The 23,800-nt window shown below is 38.1% G+C and overlaps 2 protein-coding genes across 2 annotated transcripts; both read left to right on the top strand.

Moving 5' to 3' along the window:
- Nucleotides 1-835: 835 nt before the first annotated feature.
- On the top strand, nucleotides 836-5,104 carry LOC135470758 (tetratricopeptide repeat protein 33-like). Its single transcript, XM_064749797.1, has 6 exons — nucleotides 836-877; nucleotides 2,174-2,479; nucleotides 3,100-3,181; nucleotides 3,734-3,859; nucleotides 3,892-3,984; nucleotides 4,714-5,104. The coding sequence occupies exons 2-6, from the start codon at nucleotides 2,247-2,249 to the stop codon at nucleotides 5,035-5,037; spliced, it is 858 nt and encodes a 285-aa protein (XP_064605867.1). The 5' UTR covers nucleotides 836-877; nucleotides 2,174-2,246; the 3' UTR covers nucleotides 5,038-5,104.
- A 1,751-nt stretch (nucleotides 5,105-6,855) lies between these two features.
- On the top strand, nucleotides 6,856-20,365 carry LOC135471453 (trimeric intracellular cation channel type 1B.1-like). The gene is given in 7 exon segments (XM_064750700.1): nucleotides 6,856-7,077; nucleotides 15,811-15,967; nucleotides 16,749-16,942; nucleotides 18,471-18,526; nucleotides 18,528-18,550; nucleotides 19,578-19,735; nucleotides 19,738-20,365. Coding segments are annotated over 7 exon segments (885 nt in total). The 5' UTR covers nucleotides 6,856-6,932; the 3' UTR covers nucleotides 19,890-20,365.
- The last annotated feature ends 3,435 nt before the right edge of the window (nucleotides 20,366-23,800 follow it).

The following is a 23,800-nucleotide window of genomic DNA, read 5'->3' as shown; positions in this document are numbered from 1 at the left end:
TTGAGTTGTCCAATTCGAAAGTTCAAATGTCTGGATTACTGTTGAAAGATGCATTACCAATGCTGGGTTTGACATATTACCTTTCGAGCATTTTAGGGTATAGCAAAAACAAGGCAGAGTTTCAAGCCATGTTTTTAGTTCTACAAAATAACATCACGAAAGCTCTGCAGAAATACTCAGACTATCTGGAAAGTTAAAATTATACAAATCCAACGGATACAAGATCGCTGACTGCGATTCAAAAATAGGCATATTCCTGTGCAATAACGTTGGGAGGACCGTTTTCTTCACCCACGCCATTTGTTACTAAGGAGGTCCTGTGGTCTCTAGCTTCCGATCCGTCTCACAGAATAAAGTGTTTAAATAGGACCTATCCAAGTGGGGCTAGATTCAAGCCATATCCACGTCAACAGTGGTCAATAATTGTTTAAGGTGAAAAGCTTTAAAGTGAAATTGAAAACTTGCTGTTATATATACATGTCATATGTTTATAACAAGATCAAGTTGTTTTCACGCCATGCGCTCGCTTGCATGTGTCAACTCATACGAGACAAACTTGCTTAACAGACAAATAAAATTGAACTATATTTAGTGATTTACGTCTTTAGCGTACTTGCACTAGCACATTTATCCACATATAATTCATCCGCAACTACATTTTAAAGTGATATGTAGTATTTTACCTAAAAAACATCCAACATGCTTTGTTCACGCTTTCTATCTTGTCAGGCTTCCTCTGGGTTCATTTAAATTTACCACGTGATGTGAAAGCGAGTCTTGCAAGATTTAAACCAATGGCCAGCGCGATTGCATACGTTGACCAATCACCGTGAAGGTAACAAAACACCAATAAACATGGCGACCAAATCTTTGACAGGTACCCTTTCAAGTTTAGTTTTTTTGCTTTTTCCCCTCATATGGGAATGTGCATGGCTTTTCTTTTGTGTCCTTGCATTTGTTAGCTTATGGGTTACAAACTTCTTGTCAGTACTTACAAAATATGTCATTTACGTGACTGCCTGGTTCATAATTTTTCACTCAAGTTTGACAGATATAGCCCAAATACGACATAAATGACTTAGTGCATGAACTGGGTCTTAACATTGTAAGCCTTATTAGACTTAAAGCTATACCCCTGTACATCAGAGTTAATTAACAAGGGCGAGTGGGTAAAAACATACACCGCCTCGTATTCTCGAGTAAGGCTTGAAGGCGCGAGTAAGACAGCAAGCTGAAGGCTTGAATGTTTGCGGAGTAATTCATCAAGTTAAACTGGAGAGCTAAATGATTTAGGAGGTAGTCCATTGAGATAAAGCAATATTCTCCATGCTAAATGATGGCCCTTCACCGATAGGATCACTGGATAGAATCAAACTCATGCTGATTTCCTTTTGGCTTCAAGATGCAAGGTTTTCAAATACTTTAATTTTGAAGCCAGTGGTGTACTTGACTTGATCTACACTCCAGCTTCCTCCAACCCGAATGCCATATTACTGAAAATTCTTGAGTACATGTGTATGAGGTGTTCAAGCCAAGTTAATCAAGTAAACAGATAAATGAGCCTGTTTTACCCTTATTACATATTATGAAGAGAGGAAATGAGTCTTAAACACACTGAGTCTCTGTTATCACTTACCTTATAACAATAAAACCATTTTAGTGATCACTTAAAATGATCCTCAACCAGGAAATTTCATTAGGCTACAGACAGTTTTGAGATTAAACTTTTTTAGGTACAGCTCAGTGCAGAAGTATATGCCCTTGGGAAGCAGGTGGTGGCTGAGTGATTAAAATGATTAGCTCTTAGTCACTATAGGACACATACGTATGGGTTCAATTCCGGCCTTGGACAGGAAATTTGATGACTCCTCTGCTCTCACTGTACCTTGGTGACTATAAGCAGTAAACTACAATCGTCAGGCAGTTTGTGCAGTTTTGTCCTCATTGAAGATCCCTTGTCTTAATCAGTATGGTGTGAAACTTTACGTCACACGTGGAAGTCATTGGTAACTTGCAACAGGTTGGTGGCTTACCAAGGGTATGATGTAAGTAAAAATTTCCTGAGTATGGCGTTGAATATGAATCAGTGAATTGATAAATTTAGTATTTATCTGAGGTTTGATAAATATATGTGCTGTATGTTATGCCTATATGCTTTGTTTTCTGTCTGCAGTTGAGACAAATTCTTGAGTTTTGTACGAGTTGATTTAGCTGTATGTCATCGGCTACTATCCTCAATATTGAACATGTCAACGGCTGGATGGAAGTTTGGTTGGAAAAGAAAAATCAGCTCAAAAGTATCAGCAGATGCGTCGGTGGCATTTTCAACTGATGCTAAGGACCAACAGGAGGACTTTAACAACGAGGATATTGATTGGCTCTCTGCCACGAAAAGCAGGAAGTTAGCATGCTTGGAGGATGCAGATGCTAAGAGTAACAGACTAAAAGATGAAGGGACACTTTTAGCCGAGTCTGAGAGGTGGGTTAATGGTTGTCTGAGAGAAATTGTATATTCTGTTTCAAAGAAATCTGAAATCTCACTTCTAACTGTAGTATACGAACAGTACTGGTATCCTTACTTGTGACAGAAGTTTTATTTTGTCAAACATTTAAAAAATTTTGGTTGAATATTAACTCATACATGTGAAATTAAGTATAAGTATAAATTTATTCAGAAGTTAACAGACAACTTAATTTTAGCAGTGTCCATGCTACAAACACAAAAAAAAAAACTTTTAAGTGATTTGAAAGTCAGAAAATTTGTGAACTATACAATTTAAGTTAAATGGTCTAATAATGCAAGTGTAGATGTCAGTAAAATGTATTATATTACCCAAAGGGTGTGTCCTATTCATGGGCATCTGCAAACAGGAATTATACCATCTGATATAAGATGTAGATTACTCCTCACTTCACATATAATTGTACGGTATGTCCTTGTTTAGGGTTCTGAAGTAACCGCAGATGGTAAAACATTGACTGAGCTTTATTGGTACTTTTCAGAACTTGTTAGGGTTTTTCGTGATCTTCTTGGAATCAGTTTCTCTTTCAAACTTGCTGATATGCTACGATCATTAATCTACAGAATTTCTTTTTCAGATACTGGGAAGCAATAAAAAAGTGGGACGAAGCATTACAGTATTCCCCAAAAAATGCAAAAATTCTTGAGATGAAAGCACAGGTGATACCAGGGTTTCCAGGTTTTGCTGTAATAATCATTAAATATGTAAATTGATTATCATGGTTCTTGATTAGCAAGTCAAATATGAGGACTTCAATACAGGTGGGCTTACCTAGATTGGTCTAAACCAATAACTGTGACATGTGAGCTAAGACGTTTAAGGATAGTCCGGAAAAACGCCGGTGAAATATTTTTGCTGGGAGAAGGGATATACACATCCATCATTGCATTGTTTATAGGTAGTAAAAGTTTTCGTAGACTGAATAGGCAACATAATAGAACAATATATTTAAAGATCTTTGTGACTCCACTGCAGACTTATGTGTGGAGGTTTGTCAGATAGAGGTATGCACAAGGTGCAACAGTTTCCTTTGGAATATCATTACGCCTGCTTTCTTTTACTTATCAACTTGACTGCCTTATAATGGAAAACTTTGAGTACAGCTTAAGACAGACAAGACGGATAAATGACTGACATCATATAAGTGAAAAATCCTTTAGTATGATGTTATAGCAGCAATCAAATGAAAAAAAAGTCATTTTTCTCTCCAGGCACTGATGATACTGTGTGAAGTGTTCCCGGCCGTGAAAACAGCCAGACAAGTTGTGGAGCTTAGTCCTAACTGGTGGGTGGGTCATCAGACACTGGGCAGGACCCAGCTTAACCTAGGTGAGGTAAGACAGGTGAGTGAGTGTTCCTTCAGGTGAAATCAGCCAGACTTGTTGTGAAGCTTAGTCCTAACTGGTGGGTGGGTCATCAGACACTGGGCAGGACCCAGCTTAACCTAGGCGAGGTAAGACAGGTGAGTGGGTGTCCCTTCATGTGAAAACAGTCAGACAAGCTGTGAAGCTCAGTCATAACTGGTGAGTGAGCCATCAGACACCGGACAGGACTCATTCTTGAAAAGTAAATCTAAAACAAAGATTATGGTTATATGGGAAAGTAAAGAAAATTATGTCAAAAAAAACGTAAAGTTCGAGAGCATATTTGCCTATCGTTTGTCTAGGGTCAAAAATTTTCAGAAATGATATGAATGGTGAAATTACCAGCTTGCAACTGCAGCCTACTTATAAGAGCTTACTCTGAGCCTGCACAGTTTTTCACATGCCCTATTTCTTCTAAAATTTCGGACACCTGGCCTGCTCATTTTAGCCAATATATATGTAATTTTAACAGGAATATTGAGTTTCTTTTTTCTCATATGGTTAGACCATCTAATGAAAAACATACTCATATCTTTACTTTTCCAAAAGGCTGGTAAAGAAATGTAATATTCTACTTTCAACACCACTTATGTCTGTCCCAAAAATTAGAAGAATTAGGGTATATGTTGCAGCCAAACCAGCAAGTGATGTAAAAAGCTGTAAGCTGAATTTATGGTATTTATGCCTACATGTCAGTTACTGGAGAGTAGTTGTCGAAAGGTGTATTAAAAGTTAAGACTGACATAAGTCTAAATATATGACTGCGCCCAGGATATTTGTCTCTTTGTTTATATTTTCATAACATTGTGGTTTTGTTCTGATTGCAGGCTGTTATTAGCTTTTCAAAGGCTGTTCATCTCAATCCTGTGAATTCAGAATTATGGAAAGAGGATTTACTCTGGGCTTGTTCTTTACTGACGAGAAAAATAAACTGTCTTGACCCTGAGAAAACGCCCATCCAGTCTCTTGTAAAAGGCGCTACTGTGACAGAGCTAGACACCACAAACTCTTTGATTGAGAATTCATGTGACTCTGTTGCTGAAGAAGCTAATGTTGTGTCATCATATGTGTCTGATCCCAGCCACTTACAACAGGATGTACAAAGATCATTGAAAACATTGCCTGCCAATTATGTGCTTATGAGAGACTGACTTAATTCTATGTTTATATGTCACATCCTTTTTTATTACTAATAAAAATGTTTCAAATTTTATGTTACACTTGTTACTTTGAGTTACGGTAAATGGCCTAACATTTTGCCCTTGAATATAGGCGCATCTTTTGGCCTATTCTGACAAGTTGTATTAATCTTACAAGGGTGTTCTGAGGTTTGTACAGGAAGTAGGATAATATCCTATTTTCCAAAGGTTGGATATCTGAAACTGTAAATTTCAACACCATTTGACATTTTGTTTGCTGCCAAATGCAATTTTTGGGAGTGAAACTTTAGGTCATTATTTATAGTGTGTAGCACCCATAAAAACTGACAAATATCATATATGTGGAGTATTCCACTTAAATCAAAAAGTCTTGAAGATGTAACAAAACCAGATCAAAAAATACCTTATTTATTTGGTTGATGCTTTATGCAGTACGGTACTCAGGAATATTTCACTTACATGACGGCAAAAATACCATAGTGTCTGGAGATTGGTCCTGTAGTAATCATAAATGGACGAGGCTGCGATAATGGGGTTAAGTAAATCATGCGTGAACAGTCGTGTTACTTCATTCTGTGATGTTGATGCACAAGGGAGATCACCAGCAGAAATGAAAAACCTTTATGTTGATACAAATGTTGCATGCCAAAATGAATTATGTGCAGGTATAAATCGAGATGTTAGTTGCTGCAGAAATGAAATTCTGGAAAATAGTGCTTGTAAATTTGCTTTAAGTTTGATTTGTATTGCTCCTTTTATCATTGTTAATCCTGTCTTCTTTTTACAAATTGGCCGAGTCCCATCAGATACATAGCGTTACCCCAAGGAATGAATGAATGCTTGGGGTTAAATGTTGTACTTAACAATTTTTCAGTCATATGACGAGACACTGGACATGAAACCCCACCCAGTCACATTATACTGACACTTGGCCAATCAGTCCTGTTTCCTTGTTTAAACTCTCAGTGCTGAGCGCCAAGCACGGCAGGAAAAAGCACCAATTTTAAAGTCTTTGGTATGACCTGACCTAGGTTTGATCCCTGGTCTCTCGACATTGAGGCAGATACTGTAACCATTAGGCCACCAAATGCTATCCCAAGGAAGCGTGTGGAACAGAGGTGCTGAACAGGCCTATGGGCCTGGTTATTTCAATCAAAAAACTGACCACCAGCTTAACGAAATAAGAAGTAACATATTTGAAGACTTGGAATTTTTCCAGGGCTCCCAACATACTGGTAAGCGGGACTTGGGTCAGTGAGCAAGGTGTGCTACTCACAACAAAGATATAGGCCTGTACTAGGTGCGGGTTGAATCCTGGCTTTTGACAATGAATTTGTCAATTCTGCCACTTTATATTACCATGTGACATGATGGAGATAAGTGCTCAATGGCATTCTTTGGTCTGTTTGCACAGTCTAATTTCGGTAAACACCACTTGTCTTCTATCAATGGTGTGCAAGTCACATTTGTGAAAGTTTGTCAATAACAATCAGATCCTATATTTAAGCTGTAATTAAGATAGACGTTTATCCCAGATTTAAGATAAATACAGACTCCATTAAACAACAGTGCCTTAAGAAACCGTACACTGGATTGCTGTAGGCATTTTCTAGATACAAGAGCGTATGCTTTGGGTAGAAGTTAAAAAAGCACAGAATACTTGCTCTGAAATGAGAGACTACTCATCTACACATACATGTATTAAAACTATTCGAAAAGAAGGGCACTTGATGGTGTAAGGGAGATAATCTTGGCCATGATTATCTCCCCTTGCGAGCAGATGTCGCCAGTTTGCACTTTTCGCCTCCATTTTCCCGGGAGGAAGACCTTGGACGTCGCCGGCAAAGCCTTTTTCTTTTGTTTTTAGTGGTGCACTTTTCGTGAAAATGGATCCACAGATATTTATGGACGTTGCCACCACGGTGACAAAGTTAAAGATGTACCCGTACTTTGATGTGGCGCATTATTTGCTAATGTGTCTGTCGATACGCGAAGATCAACCTCCGCAGCATTCACAACAGCTAGGATCAGGTGAGGGGCAAAAGTAGGGGTGTCGCATGTCATGAAAGAACATAAGCTGAAGTGCAAAATATGTTTCTCCAGTGGTAGAAAATGTGAAAGAAGGTTATTTTGTTTTGAAATATTTACCTTTTCTTACTTACGTATACATTTTCACTTTTTTTTATTCTATTATTGAAGTTATTTATTGTATAGGAAGGTGATGGGTTGGGGAGTATTATGACATGAGGGAAACAAAACCAAGGCCCATATTTATTAAGCTTAAGGCTTAAGTCATAAATTGTAAGTCAAAAGTCCCAGGGCTGAGTTGTTCAAAAGTGTATTAAGATTTAAGCCTGGCATTAACTTTAGTAAGGACTAAAGTGCCATTTACTTTGTACTAGAATGAGACTTGTATTAAGATTTAAGTCTGTCTTAATTGTAATACACTTTTGAACATCTGACCCCAAGGGCCGATTCCACAAAGCCAGTTTTGACTTAAGTCAAAAATTTGAAATTTGATTTTAGGGCTTATATTTGAGCCTTGTAAATTAACAGTTTGATCATCTCATCAGACAAATTAATGTGTCAAAATTTCAACTTCCATTATGGAAGATTAAACACTGTGACAACATTTTAAATTTTTGCTTAAGTCAAACTTAAGTACATTGTGAAAACTCGAACATAAATACAGACATATGAGAATCTGGTACTGACTGGTGTGGGAGATTGGCAAGCTCAGGGTTTATCTAGCCTAAGCTGAATTTTAGGTACATTCAGATTTATTCAAGCGAGACCAAGGCTGAATGATTTAACCCAGGAAAGCCTATCTCCACTGTCAGACAATCAGCTTTGATTCTGCACCCCTTAACTGTTTCTACTATTACCCTGGCCGCTGTTAAGATTGACTCTGTCATGAAAATCATAAGCATATGCAGTGTACATGTATATTTTGTGAAGCCTTGAGGCAATCTGTTCTGGTTATATCTGATGATCTGCTTTGAGTTCACTAAAATTTGAAACTTGAAATGAATCAATGTAATACTCCATCTTCCATTGTACACACACACACACACACACATATATATATATATATATATATATATATATATATATATATATATATTTTATATATATAACCTCCAAACAATCTGAGCTGGTTATCAGATGGCTTACTGCAGCTATATCAATATTTGATGAACAAACTCAGACAGATTGATTGATACGTATGTTGGTATGGGCTCAAGGCATGTATCATGGGGAAAGTTAATACATGCACTCAACTGAATTAATATCGACTCTCAGAGAAATGAGAGAAGTGAGCAATGAAGGGAAGCTAGGTATCTTTATCACATCTGTATGTATGAACCAGAAAACCACAACTCTTGATGGGCTGCTTTAGTGGCCTAAAATGGTAAGAGTGTCCGCCACAAAACCTGGAGACTCAGAGTCAAACCTGAGTTGGATTGGACCAAAGGCAGCATGGACTTGCTCTGACAGGTTGAGTCCAAGCTGCCTTTGGTAGTCTGTCACAGTACATGTACACACACATCTAATGATGACTCCTCATCATCTGACTGAAATATTGTTCAGCACAGTGTAAATCCCCAAGCATTCATGGATACATACAACTCTCAATGGGGAACCTTCCATGCATAAATTAACATGATCATGGCGCCCATGAATCAGTCCCTTTTCCTGCGTTGATTTCATTTGGTTACTATGACGGAAGGGTAAGCACATGGACCATGTATAGAATAAAACATACATACTTAGTCGGAAATAAGGGTTTATTTAGTCGGAAATAAGGGTTTATTTCCGATTTGAATTTGACCAGTGCGTGTCTTTCCATAAGAGCTTTGGGTAAACCATAGCAGAAAATTGTTTTTTGATGATTTTAATATCAGTGAACAGTCACTTGGTCAGGTATTTTTTCTGAATATGCAACATGCTAAAATCTAAATATACATGTGGCTTGTTTGCCAGTTCATTTTTATTTGCTTTTCATTTATTTATCTATTTATTTATGTATTGATTTGATTAGTCTTAATTGCCTTACTCAAGAATATTTCACCTATACAATGGCTGCCAGTATTGTGGTGGTAGGAAACCAGGCATCATTTGCTTTTCAATTTGTAAATTTAGTATTGTACTGCTGCATGCAGCTGACAAAGTAAATACTAAAAATGTAACAATGAACTGCAGTTTACATGTAGAAAGGAACTTGTCACTGAGTGTGTTGTCCTTTTGAATAGAGCCCTTTAAGTCGTCAGAACATACATATAGGGTGCATTCCCTTGAATTTGAGATTTAAGTGTATTAATCACTTTTCCTTCTCTTTTTGATTTTTTTTTTTTTTTTTTTTTTTTTTTTTAACCATAAACAAATGTCACCTAACAGGCATAGGCCAAGATGTCCTTACTGATAACTTCATACATGAAATAAAATCCTAGAAAACTATGTGTTATAAGGAGTACACTGACTTGGGACTTCTCTGCACTTTTAGCAGATGTCCACAACTTTACATCCCAGGATGTCTTGTACAGATTTATGACCATGCCTTATCTCAAACATATGAAAGTGTGTTTACTTTGGCAGATTGTGTTGAATTATAGCCTTAGAGACGATGTGTTGCACTAATGTATGCTTGTGGTTTAGGTTACCCTGATTTTTCAGTATGCTTGTGGTTTAGGTTACCCTAATTTTCAACCTTTTCAACAGCCTCTGCAACCAGTATTTTGAGAGAACTATATAGTGTGTAGAGAACTGATTTGCACAGCTTTATTAAGTGTGCATCTTTAGTGACACAAACAAACCATTTTAGCATCATGTTGATAAATAATTGTATGCTTAAATTCCACTGAAAGAAAGTGCTTTAGTGGTTGGATAGGTCGAAGATTTACAGTAGCATACATACAGAAACCTTTATACACTTACACAATTAAAGCTTGTTTGTACGAAAATGTGACAACCACATTTCAAGGTTACATGTAGTTGTCAGTACATAAAAATACAGGAGCAGAGGTCTTGCACGTGTATGCCGGCCTCGATAGCACAGTTTGTTTGTATTCTGAATATTTCTGATGATATGTTTGTTTTACTGTTTGCCTTTAAATGAGAAACGGCTCAGAATGACTTTTGATATAAATGCACTTAGTCTAACACCATTACTATGTATATATCAGAGAAAAATGTGTCAACGTGAAGAAGAAAGGCTATTTTATGCCATTTTATTTGCCTCTAGAAATGGGCTTTTTTGGGAAGAATTTTAGGTTGTTTACCACATATGTGGTATTCATATTCTACCAGTAAGTAATAGTGACCATCCACTAATAGAGACAACCATGACTGATCCCGCAGTCATCATGGATGAATCACCAGGCTTCAGATGAAGCATTGATCCAGCAGTCATCATGGATGAATCACCAAGTTTCAGATGAAGCAATGATCCAGCAGTCATCATGGGTGAATCACCAGGCTTCAGATGAAGCATTGATCCAGCAGTCATCATGGATGAATCACCAAGCTTCAGATGAAGCAATGATCCAGCAGTCATCATGGGTGAATCACCAGGCTTCAGATGAAGCAATGATTGAGCAGTCATCATGGGTGAATCACCATTCCTTCAGATGAAGCAATGGTCCAGCAGTTATCATGGATGAATTACCATTCCTTCAGATGAAGCAATGATTGAGCAGTCATCATGGGTGAATCACCATTCCTTCAGATGAAGCAATGGTCCAGCAGTCATCATGGATGAATTACCATTCCTTCAGATGAAGCAATGATCCAGCAGTCATCATGGGTGAATCACCAAGCTTCAGATGAAGCATTGATCCAGCAGTCATCATGGATGAATCACCATTCCTTCAAATGAAGAAATAGATCTGGTCTGTAAATGATAGCTCAGGACCATGACATATAGCAATATTGTGTAGGAATGACTCAGCAATGCTATAGGCGGGTTCAGAATTTTAGATGCGTGGAAGCTTGTAATTATTTTTCAAACAAGCATAATTTTAATTTGACCCATTGTTTGAAATTAGTTTGCTACCCAAATAGCTTTAGGTTACTCGAACATGTATTTACAGGTATGTGTATGTTGCAGATAGATGTATATTCGGGATGGGTATGTGATTTTAGATTATAGATAACGGAAAAAAGTAATATGTATACTTTTGAAAATGAATGCAAAATTTATTCATTCCCTCAGAATGTGGAATCTGGTTTTTAGCCTTAACATGTTTCTGTCCTATTACATACAGCTGGTCTTAAATGTATATGTTTGTGGTGCTGGAATTCATTTACTCTATCATTCAGTTCAGAATTAAAATGTCATTGATTTTTTACTGGTCCTGGCTGGCATGATGCACTGCAGCATTAAATACCAGTAAAGCAAGTAAATCTAATTCACTTATTTATTTTATGCGATTAGTGTTTAACATCAAAATTTGGAAATCCGGGCCAGCGAAAGCTTGCTTTAAGCGTGAGACGTTACTGGTAAGGAGCCGTTCACATGTAGTTGCAGCCAGGACATAACTTTTAATTCAACCTGTGAGGCCCAACAGTTGAATGTATCCAGTGTGAACCATAAATCGCTTACATATTTATCGAAAAGTGCATAGCATTAAGTCCTGTCTTGATGTTTGTAGGCAAACCATGATGTGTAATTTGGGGCCTCTGTGGCTCAGTTAGCGCGCTAGCACAGCGTAATGACCCAGGAGCCTCTCGTCAATGTGGCCGCTGTGAGTTCAAGTCCAGCCCATGCTGGCTTCCTCTTTGGCTGTACTTGGAAAGGTCTTGCAGTTTTCCCTCGGGCTCTGCCCAGTTTCCACCCACCATAATGTTGGTCGCTGTTGTAGAAGAGAAATATTCTTGAGTACAGTTTAAAACAAAAATGAAAAAAAATAAAATAAATGATGTGTAAGGTCCATGAAGACAATTTATTAGGGCTATTATCAGGGAAGTGTGTGCATTATTTACTCCATATCACTAGGCCAGTGTGCAGCTCTTACATGTATGATAAACAAACTAAAGTTTAAGCCATGGCTGACCTGCTCGTTTTACCATATTGTCATAATTGTGCTCGTCCTACAATGGAGTTTTGCAGTTTATTTGGAAGGTAGGATGGTACTGTACTGGAAAATGTAAGATTTTATGATTTATACTGTATACCTTCAATCTTTTCAGCCACCAAAGCACTTTTTCAGTGGAGTTTTTGAATACATTTATTATGAAAATGACAATAAAAATGATTTTTTGTGTGTGTGTGTGTGCGTGTGTCACTAAAGAGTCAAGCTTCAGAAAACTGTGCAAATTATATCTCTACACTCTATTGTTCTTTCAGAAGGTTTCAAAATGTTGCAGTGGAGGTTGAAAAGGTTGAAGAATTAGGGTCCTGTGTTTGGCCTAGAATTCCGTTCTTAACAAAGTTTTTCTTATTGCCTGACTCAGAGTGTTGTGTTGTTATCCTTCTGCAAATATGAATTTTCCAGCACCAAAAACAGCATTATACATGTACAAGCATTATTTCCACCTAAAATCCTCTGTTTGAGGCAGAAGTTGAAATCAAATACAAAGTTTGCCTTTTTTGAAGAAAGGCACTTTTTAGGTCATTTACTGCTAGAATTTGAACATCTGGTGTATATATTCCTCAGATGGTCTCGGCTGGTCTTATTTCTTTGCTGCCAGAGCTTATGGAACAAACTCCACACACTGCTAGGTTGCTTTGTGGCTGGAAATACGTCTACATGCATCACAGCGTATGAACAACGCACAATAGATGCAGATGCACAGCACTCCATGTGTTAGAGGACTGTGCAGTGGGCTGCATGTGAACATTATCTCGTCCCTGCAGGCAATCATTCTCTTTGTCAGTAGGATGTCTTAGAGACCAAAAATAGAACAGTGTAAGGTTACCAACAGCAGAGATACTGTACAGCTCATAGACAGGACTGTCTGAGGCCACACCAAAGTAAACATTGACAGCAGATCCAATCTTCCATTTGCGTATTGTTCAAGTGTGCAAGTGCAACCAAGCACTTGTTAGCTGAGCTTTGAGAGTGACTAGCTTGGTAGAAATGACCTTCACTGTCGTGTAAATGAAATATTCTTATGTACTGGTTAAAGAATACATGAAACTTTTGATTTGTATTTCTTATATGCAGTTTAGGATGTGTCCAACAAAAATACAGAGAAAAAAAGAAAGACTTCTAAGCTTTCTTCTTGGATCATAAAAGTGGCTTTAAAGGAGAGTTTTCCTCATACCTCAGACCCTGACCATTGATGGGAAAAGCGCTTTAAAATGCAGGGCTCATAAAGAGACATAAACTGTTTTTTTATCTATTGTTTTTTCTTTGGTATAACATTCCCTTAAATTTCCCTGAAAACTAGTCTTATTTTAAATACATCATTTTTGATGTATCCTTTATGGCAACCGTACAAGTAAATATATAGACTAGTAAGTAGATTCAGCTGACAGTATAACACAGACCTCAGGATCAGGTAGGAGCTGTATTATCCCACATTCTGACTGACAATCCCTTCGTACATTGTAGCCATCTGTGTTTACCTTTAGAGTAAGATAGGATTGTAAATAGTGATCTCAACCCCGTGTACATTACACAGTGACATTTTCAAGCATGCCTTCTACTTTTGCATAGCAATGAACATACTTTAGATCCTAATATGAATTGATTTATTTATCAAGAATATTTCACTTATGTAATGGTGGCCAGTGTTATGGTAGGAGGAAATCGGGCAGTGCTCGGAGTGGGGGGGGGGGGGGGGGGGCGGTGGACCCACGGTCATCTGCAGGTTGCTGCAGACCTTCCCTTGTACGGCTGGAGAGGAAGCCTGAGGGCATCGATGGGAGGCTCATGGGTCATTGCTAACTCCAACGGCCACGGAGCCCCAAAGCAATATTGATAATATAAGGGCAGTACACTGATCAAGACAGATAGTAGTTAATGAAATTAACTTGGGAAATAACATGGGCTTCAAATACTTTTCACAAATGCAGATATTTTTTACAATGCAGATATTTTTTTTTACAAATGCAGATATTTTTTTACAAAATTCCATTATATGCTACAACAAAAAATTTGAATAGAGATAAACCAGATCATCAGGTAATAAAATATGGCTGTACTTCTCTTTTAAATCTAAAGGAGTAGCACATTCATGTTTTGTTTAGTTCAGGAGGTCAGTATGACATATTGCAGTGGGATGAACCGAACAGTGTGTTTATGAAGGCCTTGGTGTCAGCCTACAGCTCTGTGTGATAACTATTGCTGACTTGGCAATTTCTTCTGGCTGACTTCACTCGGGGTATACCCTTCCTTGTTAACAAGCCTGTAGATTATCGGAACCTACAGTATCTGCATGTCAATGTGTTCTCTGTTAGGTGATAACCGCATTGGGTAGGACATAGAAGCAGTGCTGTAAAATTTGTCTTCCCCCAAGCTGAGCCTCGAGGAAATTCCCTACCCATGTTAAGCTTTGATTAAGAGTGATGACACATATGCACATGTGTACAGATGCTCTTGTGTAGCAGACTTATTAGCTTGAGATAAAGGGAACATGTAAACATAGATAAGTAAAATGAAATTCCGAATAGATGTAGGGAGTCAGTGGCTGAGGTGGTTAAAGCACCAGCACTGCGGAATGACCCAGGAACCCCTCATGAATGCAATAGCTGTGAGTTCAAGTCCAGCTCATGTTGCCTTCCCCTCGGGCGGTATGTGGGAAGGTCTGTCAGCAACCTGTGGATGGTCATGGGTTTCCCTTGGTTTCCTGGTACCATAAAACTGGCGACCGTTGTACAACTGCATAAAACACCAATGAAATAAATAATAAATATAATAGCTGCAACTCCCCCCCCCCCCCGCTAAAAGTTGATGTCATACTTGATAGTAGATAGCATGTCAAAAATTTTACTAACTAATCTAGAGACCTACACACTGAGGGACAGCGCGACTTTTAGAACTACTTGTTGCAACTAAAAAGAGTTGACTAATGTAGAAAAAAAGGGTAATGAGTGCATTACTTTCCTACAGATTTCCTCAGCCCAGCCACAGTTCTCCAGGAAGCACCCACTGTCGTGCTGGGTGTCCTGTATGTAGTGATAATCCCTATGTGTATCGTTTTCCTCAGCCCCACCACAGTTCTCCAGGAAGCACCCACTGTCGTGCTGGGTGTCCTGTATGTAGTGATAATCCTCATGTGTATTGTTTTCCTCAGCCCCCACCACAGTTCTCCAGGAAGCACCCACTGTCGTGCTGGGTGTCCTGTGTGTAGTGATAATCCTCATGTGTATTGTTTTCCTCAGCCCCCACCACAGTTCTCCAGGAAGCACCCCCTCTCGTGCTGGGTGTCCTGGTATGTAATGATAATCCCCATGTGTATCGTTTTCCTCAGCCCCACCACAGTTCTCCAGGAAGCACCCACTCTCGTGCTGGGTGTCCTGTATGTAGTGATAATCCTTGTGTGTTTTGTTTTCCTCAGCCCCACCACAGTTCTCCAGGAAGCACCCACTCTCATGCTGGGTGTCCTGTATGTAGTGATAATCCTCGTGTGTTTTGTTTTCCTCAGCCCCACCACAGTTCTCCAGGAAGCACCCACTCTCGTGCTGGGTGTCCTGTATGTAGTAATAATCCTCGTGTGTTTTGTTTTCCTCAGCCCCACCACAGTTCTCCAGGAAGCACCCACTCTCGTGCTGGGTGTCCTGTATGTAGTGATAATCCTCGTGTGTTTTGTTTTCCTCAGCCCCACCACAGTTCTCCAGGAAGCACCCACTCTCGTGCTGGGTGTCCTGTATGCTGACATGTTTCGCAGGCAGCATTGTAGCCAACCTGATCCTAGGAGAGCCGTGTGTCACACCACTGAAGAACCACCGTGACATCCTCACAGCAACTGCTGTCTGGTGAGATCACATACATTAAAAATAGCTTCATTAAGCATTACCTTAGTCTAGTTAATCCCAGCAAAGAATTTTTTAAGGATGTCCTCTGCGATTTCACATGTAAAGGGTGTAGCTATTTTGTAAAGCCTTTCCTTCAGCATGATGTATTAAATCAGTATATTAGATCTAATAGAACTCACTGACTTAGTGATATATGGTGCCCTTACTTTCAGTTTAAGAGTTTCCACAATGTCTATGTGTCTATTTTGGAAATAATTAATTTCTGTGAACTTTCTCTAATGAGTTACAATCAGATGAATTGGATCATTGTACTAAGATGTATGAATTTTGATGAACCCAAAATAATGTGAAAGAAAATTTGGTTTCAAAAACCCTCCTGATAAAGTAATTCCTTTTGTGTCATTATTTGTTAAGAAAAGAATGTTTATAAAAATGCAGAAAGAAAAAAGTGATTTAAAGTATTTGTTGACACAGTTTTATTCATTTGAGAGACAAATACTGGAGTTAACGAATTGCCTTAAATGGTTGAATAGGTTACCCGTTGGAACTAAAAACAAACTCTCAACTTGCTGAAAAGAGCTAGAAATGGTTAAGCCAGTGACTGTGTAACCAAACCCAGCTTACTGAATGGTCAAACAGCACCATGTGGCTTTATTGTTTTTTTTTTTTTTTTATGTACACTTTAATATTCTTCTTATGAGGTGTATTGTGTAACTGATATTCTCATTTGGTCAAACTGTAAGTCTTAACCGCTTTGTTCGTTTTTTTGTGTGTGTGACAGGTATTTGGTGTTTTACTCCCCCTTTGACCTGGTGTACAAGTGTATCAAGCTGTTACCTGTGAAGATGGTGGTGGGAGGATTGAAGGAGACCCAGAGAGCACACAAGATCTACCATGGGGTCACCCACACGGCTAAGCTCCACCCTCAGGCCTACCTCATAATCATACTTATTGGCACAATTAAAGGTATGATTTGTTTTCACAGACATGTGATCGTGTTTGTGATTAGACAATTCTTCTGAGAATGGGACTTATTTAAACAAACAGACTTGCAGTAACGCAGTGAAAATGGAATGTGACCCATTTTTAACGTATCAGACAAGGATTTAAAGCTGGGGTAAATTCACAGTGTAAGAGAATCGCAGTTTATAATGCAGTGTAACACTGTCACAGATGTGTCAAGTCCTCGCATGAAGTAATGCAAATGCAGTCGCATATCCGTGGAAATAATGCTGTTTGTTCAAGATCATGCTAATCACCTTAAAATCTTGAATGTCCTCATAATGAGCATTATGGGGGGCTACATAATGTATTTTCCCCGAAGTTTAGCTTTTTTTTTTTTTCAGTTGACATATTTTGTTTGATTCTTATTAATTCATAAATTGTGTTGGACCACTGAATAAATGTTTTGTGAAGTTAGATGCATTTGTTATCAGAGAAATGTAAGTGTTGGCATCAACAGTTATGATTTTAAGGCCTTCATATTCCTGTGAAATGGCTATTTTACATGCGTTGTGAAGCTCAGTTGTCTGCCACCATATGTTGTGTATAACTATGTCACATGCTTGTCAGTAGCCAGCCAGAGATCAGTGATCTGTGCCAGACACTCTTTTTCAGGCTAGAGTCCTTGAAAATGGTGTTAAAGTGAATATAAAGTCAGCCACTAAATTTGAAGTACTTTCCAGAAATGTATTGCAGCGGAATTCTAAAAATGATAACACAGAAACAAATTGGCAGTGTTTATCAACAGAATAAATAACAGATGAGACCTGGCCACTCATTGGTTCATGCCATTTTGTTATATTAGCGTGATGTCACATGGCTGTAGAACTCTCCTATACTATCAAACAAAAATGTCAGGTACTACACTCTAAGACTTTTAAGACATGTTTTGTTTTGGAACGGCCAAGGTTTCTTTGAGGTGTCAGAGCAACATTTGTGGGCATTTGTTTCAGTGTCTTTGATAAGGAAAAAAAATTGTCATCATTGCCATCTCACCCTTAAAACTTACCCCTTAATCCTACCCAATGTCTAGTCATTGTGACAATTCCCAGTTCCACATGAACATATGGCTGTCCAACTGAACTAGAATGCTTCAGTTTACCATTGAAAGTATCCTCAACCTCCAATGTATTGCACAAGTTAATGTCTAGTCACTAGTAAGAAGCCGCACTAACAGTCAAGAGCTGAAAAAGTGTTTTGGTGTTACAGGCAACGCATCTAGTGATGCTTTCACCCCTAGTGATTGGTCCATAAGGGCTTGCATAACATGGCTGCTTGGAGTGACTTGTCCCTCGCTGACATATCCCTATGTTGTATTCCATCTTCAAGGCTTTGAATTTTTTCAATATTTTTTTTAGATACCTTGTGGATACCTTACTTTTCCCTTCTTGCGTACATATAGTTACAGTCTTCGTTTTTCCCCTTAAACAACAGTCAAATAAATAAATTGCACCAGATTTGATGTAAATGCATATTCCGTGTATTGCAGGGTTACTGGAAGCACAATACTGAAAGGCTTTGAAAGGCTTGTGCCGAGGCATATGGGTTCCAGGGTCAAAATGAGCTGCTACAACCATCTTTGTGAGTTAACTTTTCCTTTCTCAAACTTTTGAGATTTCCTGAATATTTCAAATTTGAAATGACCAATAACTGTAGTACAATGCATCTAAGCCATATATTGTTTTAATAAACTATCCCTAGATTAGCATTTATTAACATGTCCATAAATGATGACACATATATTCATTTCATTTGTTACTGAAGTTATGTGATTTTGGTGAGTGCAGCAATATATATTGAATTTCTGGCTTTGAATTTCTCTCCAGTGAGACTGGAACTCACGACAAGGGGACTTAGTGGACTTCCAGAGTCGTTGCATTCTGGCTTCGTGGCTTATTTCATAGCCATAGAGCTAGACACCCTGAGTTGTGAGTTCAAATCTCACTGGAGCCAGTATTTTAACTTGTCTTGAGATAGTGCTTACAGTGTCTTAAGTTCAATATATTTTGTGTGATTTTACATGAGTAGGTTTCAGCTGAGCCCTTCACAATGTCTCCTTCACCCATAAATGAGACTGGTGTCTTACATTAAAGTGAAATTTTCATGAACACTGGATTAAATGTCATTCAACAGGGGAAGTTCGAGTTGGAACTCTTTTGAAGTGAAAAGTGACAGTCTTACTGTGTGTTATGTGACTTGTGAAACGTTAGGCAACTTTTGCGGACATCAATTTAACAATCACCACCCTACACCCTGTTCCAGAGTTATAAATGACGCATCTGTCCTTTAAGAAATTTTCAAGTTCACAAACATTCAGCCTCCCAGTTTCTCATCAGTCATCTTGTCTATATTAGTTTTCATCAAACTTTTTTCAGACGCCAATGTTACAGTAAATGTGATCAAACATAGATGTCTAACACTTTTGACAGTCACGTGATATAGTTGGACTTGTTGTACCATTATCGATAAAAGAGTTGGAAGTCGAAAATAATGACTGAAATTTGATGTATGGGCTGTATGGATAATGACTGGGTAGGATATGCACAATAAATGCAGTTTCTTCGTCCAATAATATGTTGAAAATGTTTCTCACTTTTTGATTTTGCAGCACAACAAAGGCCTCTTTGGTTGCAGCAATAATCTTCACGCTAGAAAAGTATCACTTTATTGCTGCGCCTCACCGTGATGATTTATTTTTCGGCGTTGTTATATTCTTTGTGTACTTCAAGTTGTCATCTCTTTTCCTGGGCATCCACGACCCATTTGTGCTTTTGAAAACCTGTTCTGTGCAGTTTTCCTGGGAGGCATGTGGGACGCTCTGCGCAGAGCTGTGCAGAAGGAGCCAAAGAAAGGGGATGATCAAGGAACTGAGTTGAAGAACGAAGTCATCAAGAGCAAAGAAGAGAAGAAAAAAGATTAAATCTTTTTCTTTGAACGAAAGAAGTATTTTGATAAACAAAGTCTCCTGGGTTTTAATATTCATGTGGCAACAGATGAGCTCACAAAATTTGAGAATGTTTATTTAAGATTCTTTTACGCCCAATTTGTTTTTTTCTTTTCTTTTTTGTTGTTAGCAGCTTACATGTAAAATATATGGTTTACAAAAACCTGGACTGTCAGCTTTATATAGGGGTGTCTCTCTGTAGTAATGATTGAGTTTTAAAAATCATGATTATCTGTATTGGTGCTAGACTGTCTTGTGGATTAGCTGTTATCCAAGTGGATTAGTAGTGATCCAAGGGAAATAACTCTTGTCGTGCCACATTTCTGTAACTTTACACTTCAGTGCAGAAATTGCCTGGAAAAGGCATACTTTTATGTGGTTGTCTGTTGTTGTAATTTTACAATTATACACATTTTTTGTGAATAAAAGTAGCATATCATTGTTAATGAGCAGCTTTAATTTGTCACATTTTGTCCAATTCTTAGACAAGTACAAATTGAGAATCTGCAAGATATATGGTTAACATTAAAAGTTTGTGATATTCTTGATTTTGTGTCTTGTACAGTTTATAGATATCTAGCATTAGGTTTACTGAAAAAAAGAACAAAAAATCATGGTTAAGTCTATTCTCTACTATTTGACCATAGGTTTTCTAAAAAGAAAAATGGAGGCCTCTTTTATTATATGTTGGTTGTTCAACATGGAGATGGAACTGAAGGATTGTAGAGTGCTGTTGTATGGAATTAGTGAAGTATAACAGGATTGATTTTTTGTTTTTTGGAGGTAAATTTTTGTGAAAAACTGGTAAAGATTTTTTTTTTTACAGATATTTAACTATAGGAGATTGTTGGAGAAAGTGATTTTATCTTAAAAGAGATATCGGATAAAGTGAGTTTATCGTAAAAGATTGTTGGAGAGAGAAAGAGAAAAGAGTGTATCGTATGAGATATGTAGCAGTGGGAAAACGTCAAACTTGGAGGAGATTGTTGGTGGGGGGAGGGGGGGGGGGTGTAAAGTATGAAGTGTATTGTGAGAGGAAGACAGTGCAAGCCAGGAGAAGGAGTTAAGTTACTTTTCTGTAGGATATAGATCGAGTGAGGTAGTGAGTTTCCGGTTGGAAGAAGTTGAGTGCATGGTACGGAGGTAAAAGAGTTGAGTGCTGGGGGAAACCCCTCAACAGCTATTGTGATACGCATGAGTGAGCAGATTGCTGCGCCAGGCAATTGGCTACTCATGGCTGATCAAGCCAGCTGTATAACTGCCATTTGATTGTAAAGTTTCCAGATGTGGATATACAGTGTATTGTTATTGTGGAGTGAAAACTGGACGGAATTTGGTGTGGATTTTTACGCCCATGGTTTCAGAAAGTTCCCTCTTGTGTATGTATAGACTCCTTTTTAATGTACTCTTTGAAAAGCAATTGTAGGTGAAATTTTTTATTTCTGTGGCCAGCTTTATTGTTCAGATTTTTTTTTGTTGCGTAATTTGATGCCATGTTACAGTAAGGAATGTGAAGCACTCGTTGGCAATGATAGCTGTGTTAAGAGGTTTTTCACCCAGATTGTGTGGATCATGTGACACAGGGTCCTGATGGATGTTTTGAATGTGTTTTGTAAATGCATTGTTGATTGACCCAATCTATTTAACTCCTTTACCCAGTGTCGCCAGTACCCTGTGCCTTTCCTCATTTCCCCCAAACCTCCTTATGCATCCTCAGTCCCCTATCATGCCTCTCAACCCCCTCATAAATTCATATCCTGTATTATACCCATATCTGTCCATTGTAAAGGATACAGAATCATTGCTGTTGGCTGACGGTGGAGATAGGGTTTCATGGGTTAAACCTAGCAGCCTTGGTCATGCTTGAATAAATCTGCCATACCTAAAATTCAGCTTAAGCTAGGCTTAGCCTGGACTTGCCTATCTCTCACACCAGCCAGTGAGAATCAATTCAGAATCCCTTTAGCTGTGACACTCCAGGAATACTAGTTTCCTCCCATTGTATCTGCTCGTCACCCAATCAGGCTAGTTCATTTGTAATTATCATCCCTTCATATCACATAGTGTACATAACATCAACTGTGATGTTTCTAGCCTTACTCTTGTATAGTTGAAACATAGCCATGTTTGGCTCGCAAACTTGTCTATGTTATTAGATTATTTAGTAATCTGTTGTTGTCATTGCCTGTCGTTGAAAAGATTGTTGAGGTACAGTTACAACAGGCAATTTCACTTTTAAAACAGAGGGGAAAAGATCTAACGATGTGTAAATCTTGAAAATCAAAATTGAAAAAAAAAAACCAAAAAAACCCCAAAGAAATCTCTCGCATCACAGTTATTAAGTACTGATATTTTTTCAGTTATATTAATGAAGTTTTAAAGTGTTTTTCCATTCTTCCCATATTTGCAGAAAGTGTACTGACTGAGCTTTAGATGTCCTGAATTTAGATCCCAAATAGCAATGATTATTACGTTGTCTTTGTATGTTTGCTAACCTGTTTCAGCAGTCTTGTAAAAGTGTGTTAGATAATGTACATTTTTGGTCAGTATTCTTCAGTGCAAGTTGTGCAAATCTACCATGTTTCATTTTAGCCCTATCCTCTAGTGGTGTAGTTCATCTTATCTGTAGATTATAGATTTATTGCCAATGATCCGTATTTTGACCTATATTCTTTTTATGTGTGTTCATGTGTGTGTGTATTTTTTTGTTGTTGTTGTTGCTGCTGTTTTTAAGATGTAAAAAAAAAAGAAAAAAAAACAAGAAACAAAGACATTACATGAACCAATATTTCAAAATCAGTATGAAGAACACTGAAACTGTGATCAGGACAGAAAATATTGTTCTTTCAAAGAATAACATATTTGAAAACAGATTTTTTACAAAATTGTATATTGGAGGTAAATATTCTATTAACTTTAATCTTATTATTCCTCAGTGTTGACAGCCTCAGAGAAGGCTGTCATGGTAATGATTTGTCCACTCATGACATAATGTTTTGATGTACTTAGAAAGTAACAAACAAAAAAATCCCAAAGGAAAAGCATGACAAAAATCGAGTTGGTAGTTTTACTTAGTGTTGTGATGTATAACAGTGAGCGTTATTTTTAGTCAAGTCAAGTTTTCTGCTGCCTTATTGCTGAAAACTGGTTCAGTGTTTTCTATGCTCAATCAACAGATTCTTTGACTACATGCACCTTAATTGTCTGGATTGCATAATATATGTAAATGGCTTCTAACGACAGGCCAACAAGAACTTATCAGTTTCTGGGAAATATGTGGTGCAGGGGAGGTAACAAGGGGACAGTGACAAAAAAGTGGGGGAGATAACCTTGTTTCGGAAAGGTCACCTCGGCTTAAAGAGTTACTGCTTAGACATTGTCACTTCAACTACGCCCATATAATTAAATTGTAGTGACGATAATTACACTGCATGCAAATTATGTACGAGTTGCAGTTTTTTCAGGTGGACAGAATTAAAACATTCTTCTTCAAAATGGCTCGTGGTAGTGATAATACAGAGCCAATATGCCTTTTCTCCCCCCCCCCCCCCCCCCCCCCACCTCCCCACAAATTGTTAAAATTCACATTGCACAATGGCGGACACAGTTGTTCATTTTACCTCGATATGATAGGTATAAATAGAACACCGTACACGTGAAATACTTCTTCAATGCCCTTGTATGAAGTATCTAAACATTGTTTCAGTGTACTTTGAGTCTGTCGTGCCCTATTGTCTTCACCTATATATTCCTACACTTTCTTGGGGCTCAGTGTATAGCTGCACAGTAGGCTGACTTCAACTACACTTCTTAATTGTAATACATAACCTTTGAAGTCCAAGATTTGAAACTACTATTTTTCTCTGAACGTTTTTCCTCATGAGAAG

Source organism: Liolophura sinensis, chromosome 7 (genome assembly GCF_032854445.1).
Source record: "Liolophura sinensis isolate JHLJ2023 chromosome 7, CUHK_Ljap_v2, whole genome shotgun sequence".
Taxonomy (NCBI): Eukaryota; Metazoa; Mollusca; class Polyplacophora; order Chitonida; family Chitonidae; genus Liolophura; species Liolophura sinensis.
Note: the sequence above shows the minus strand (reverse complement) of the source record. Positions and strands in the feature narration are given on the sequence as shown.

What these genes read in the sequence shown, in the direction of transcription:
- LOC135470758 (XM_064749797.1), top strand. Translation starts at nt 2,247, where the DNA reads ATGTCAACGGCTGGATGGAAGTTTGGTTGGAAAAGAAAAATCAGCTCA. An exon ending in CTTTTAGCCGAGTCTGAGAG is followed by an intron (nt 2,480 to 3,099) that starts GTGGGTTAATGG and finishes TTTCTTTTTCAG; the next exon opens with ATACTGGGAAGCAATAAAAA. An exon ending in TTCTTGAGATGAAAGCACAG is followed by an intron (nt 3,182 to 3,733) that starts GTGATACCAGGG and finishes TTTTCTCTCCAG; the next exon opens with GCACTGATGATACTGTGTGA.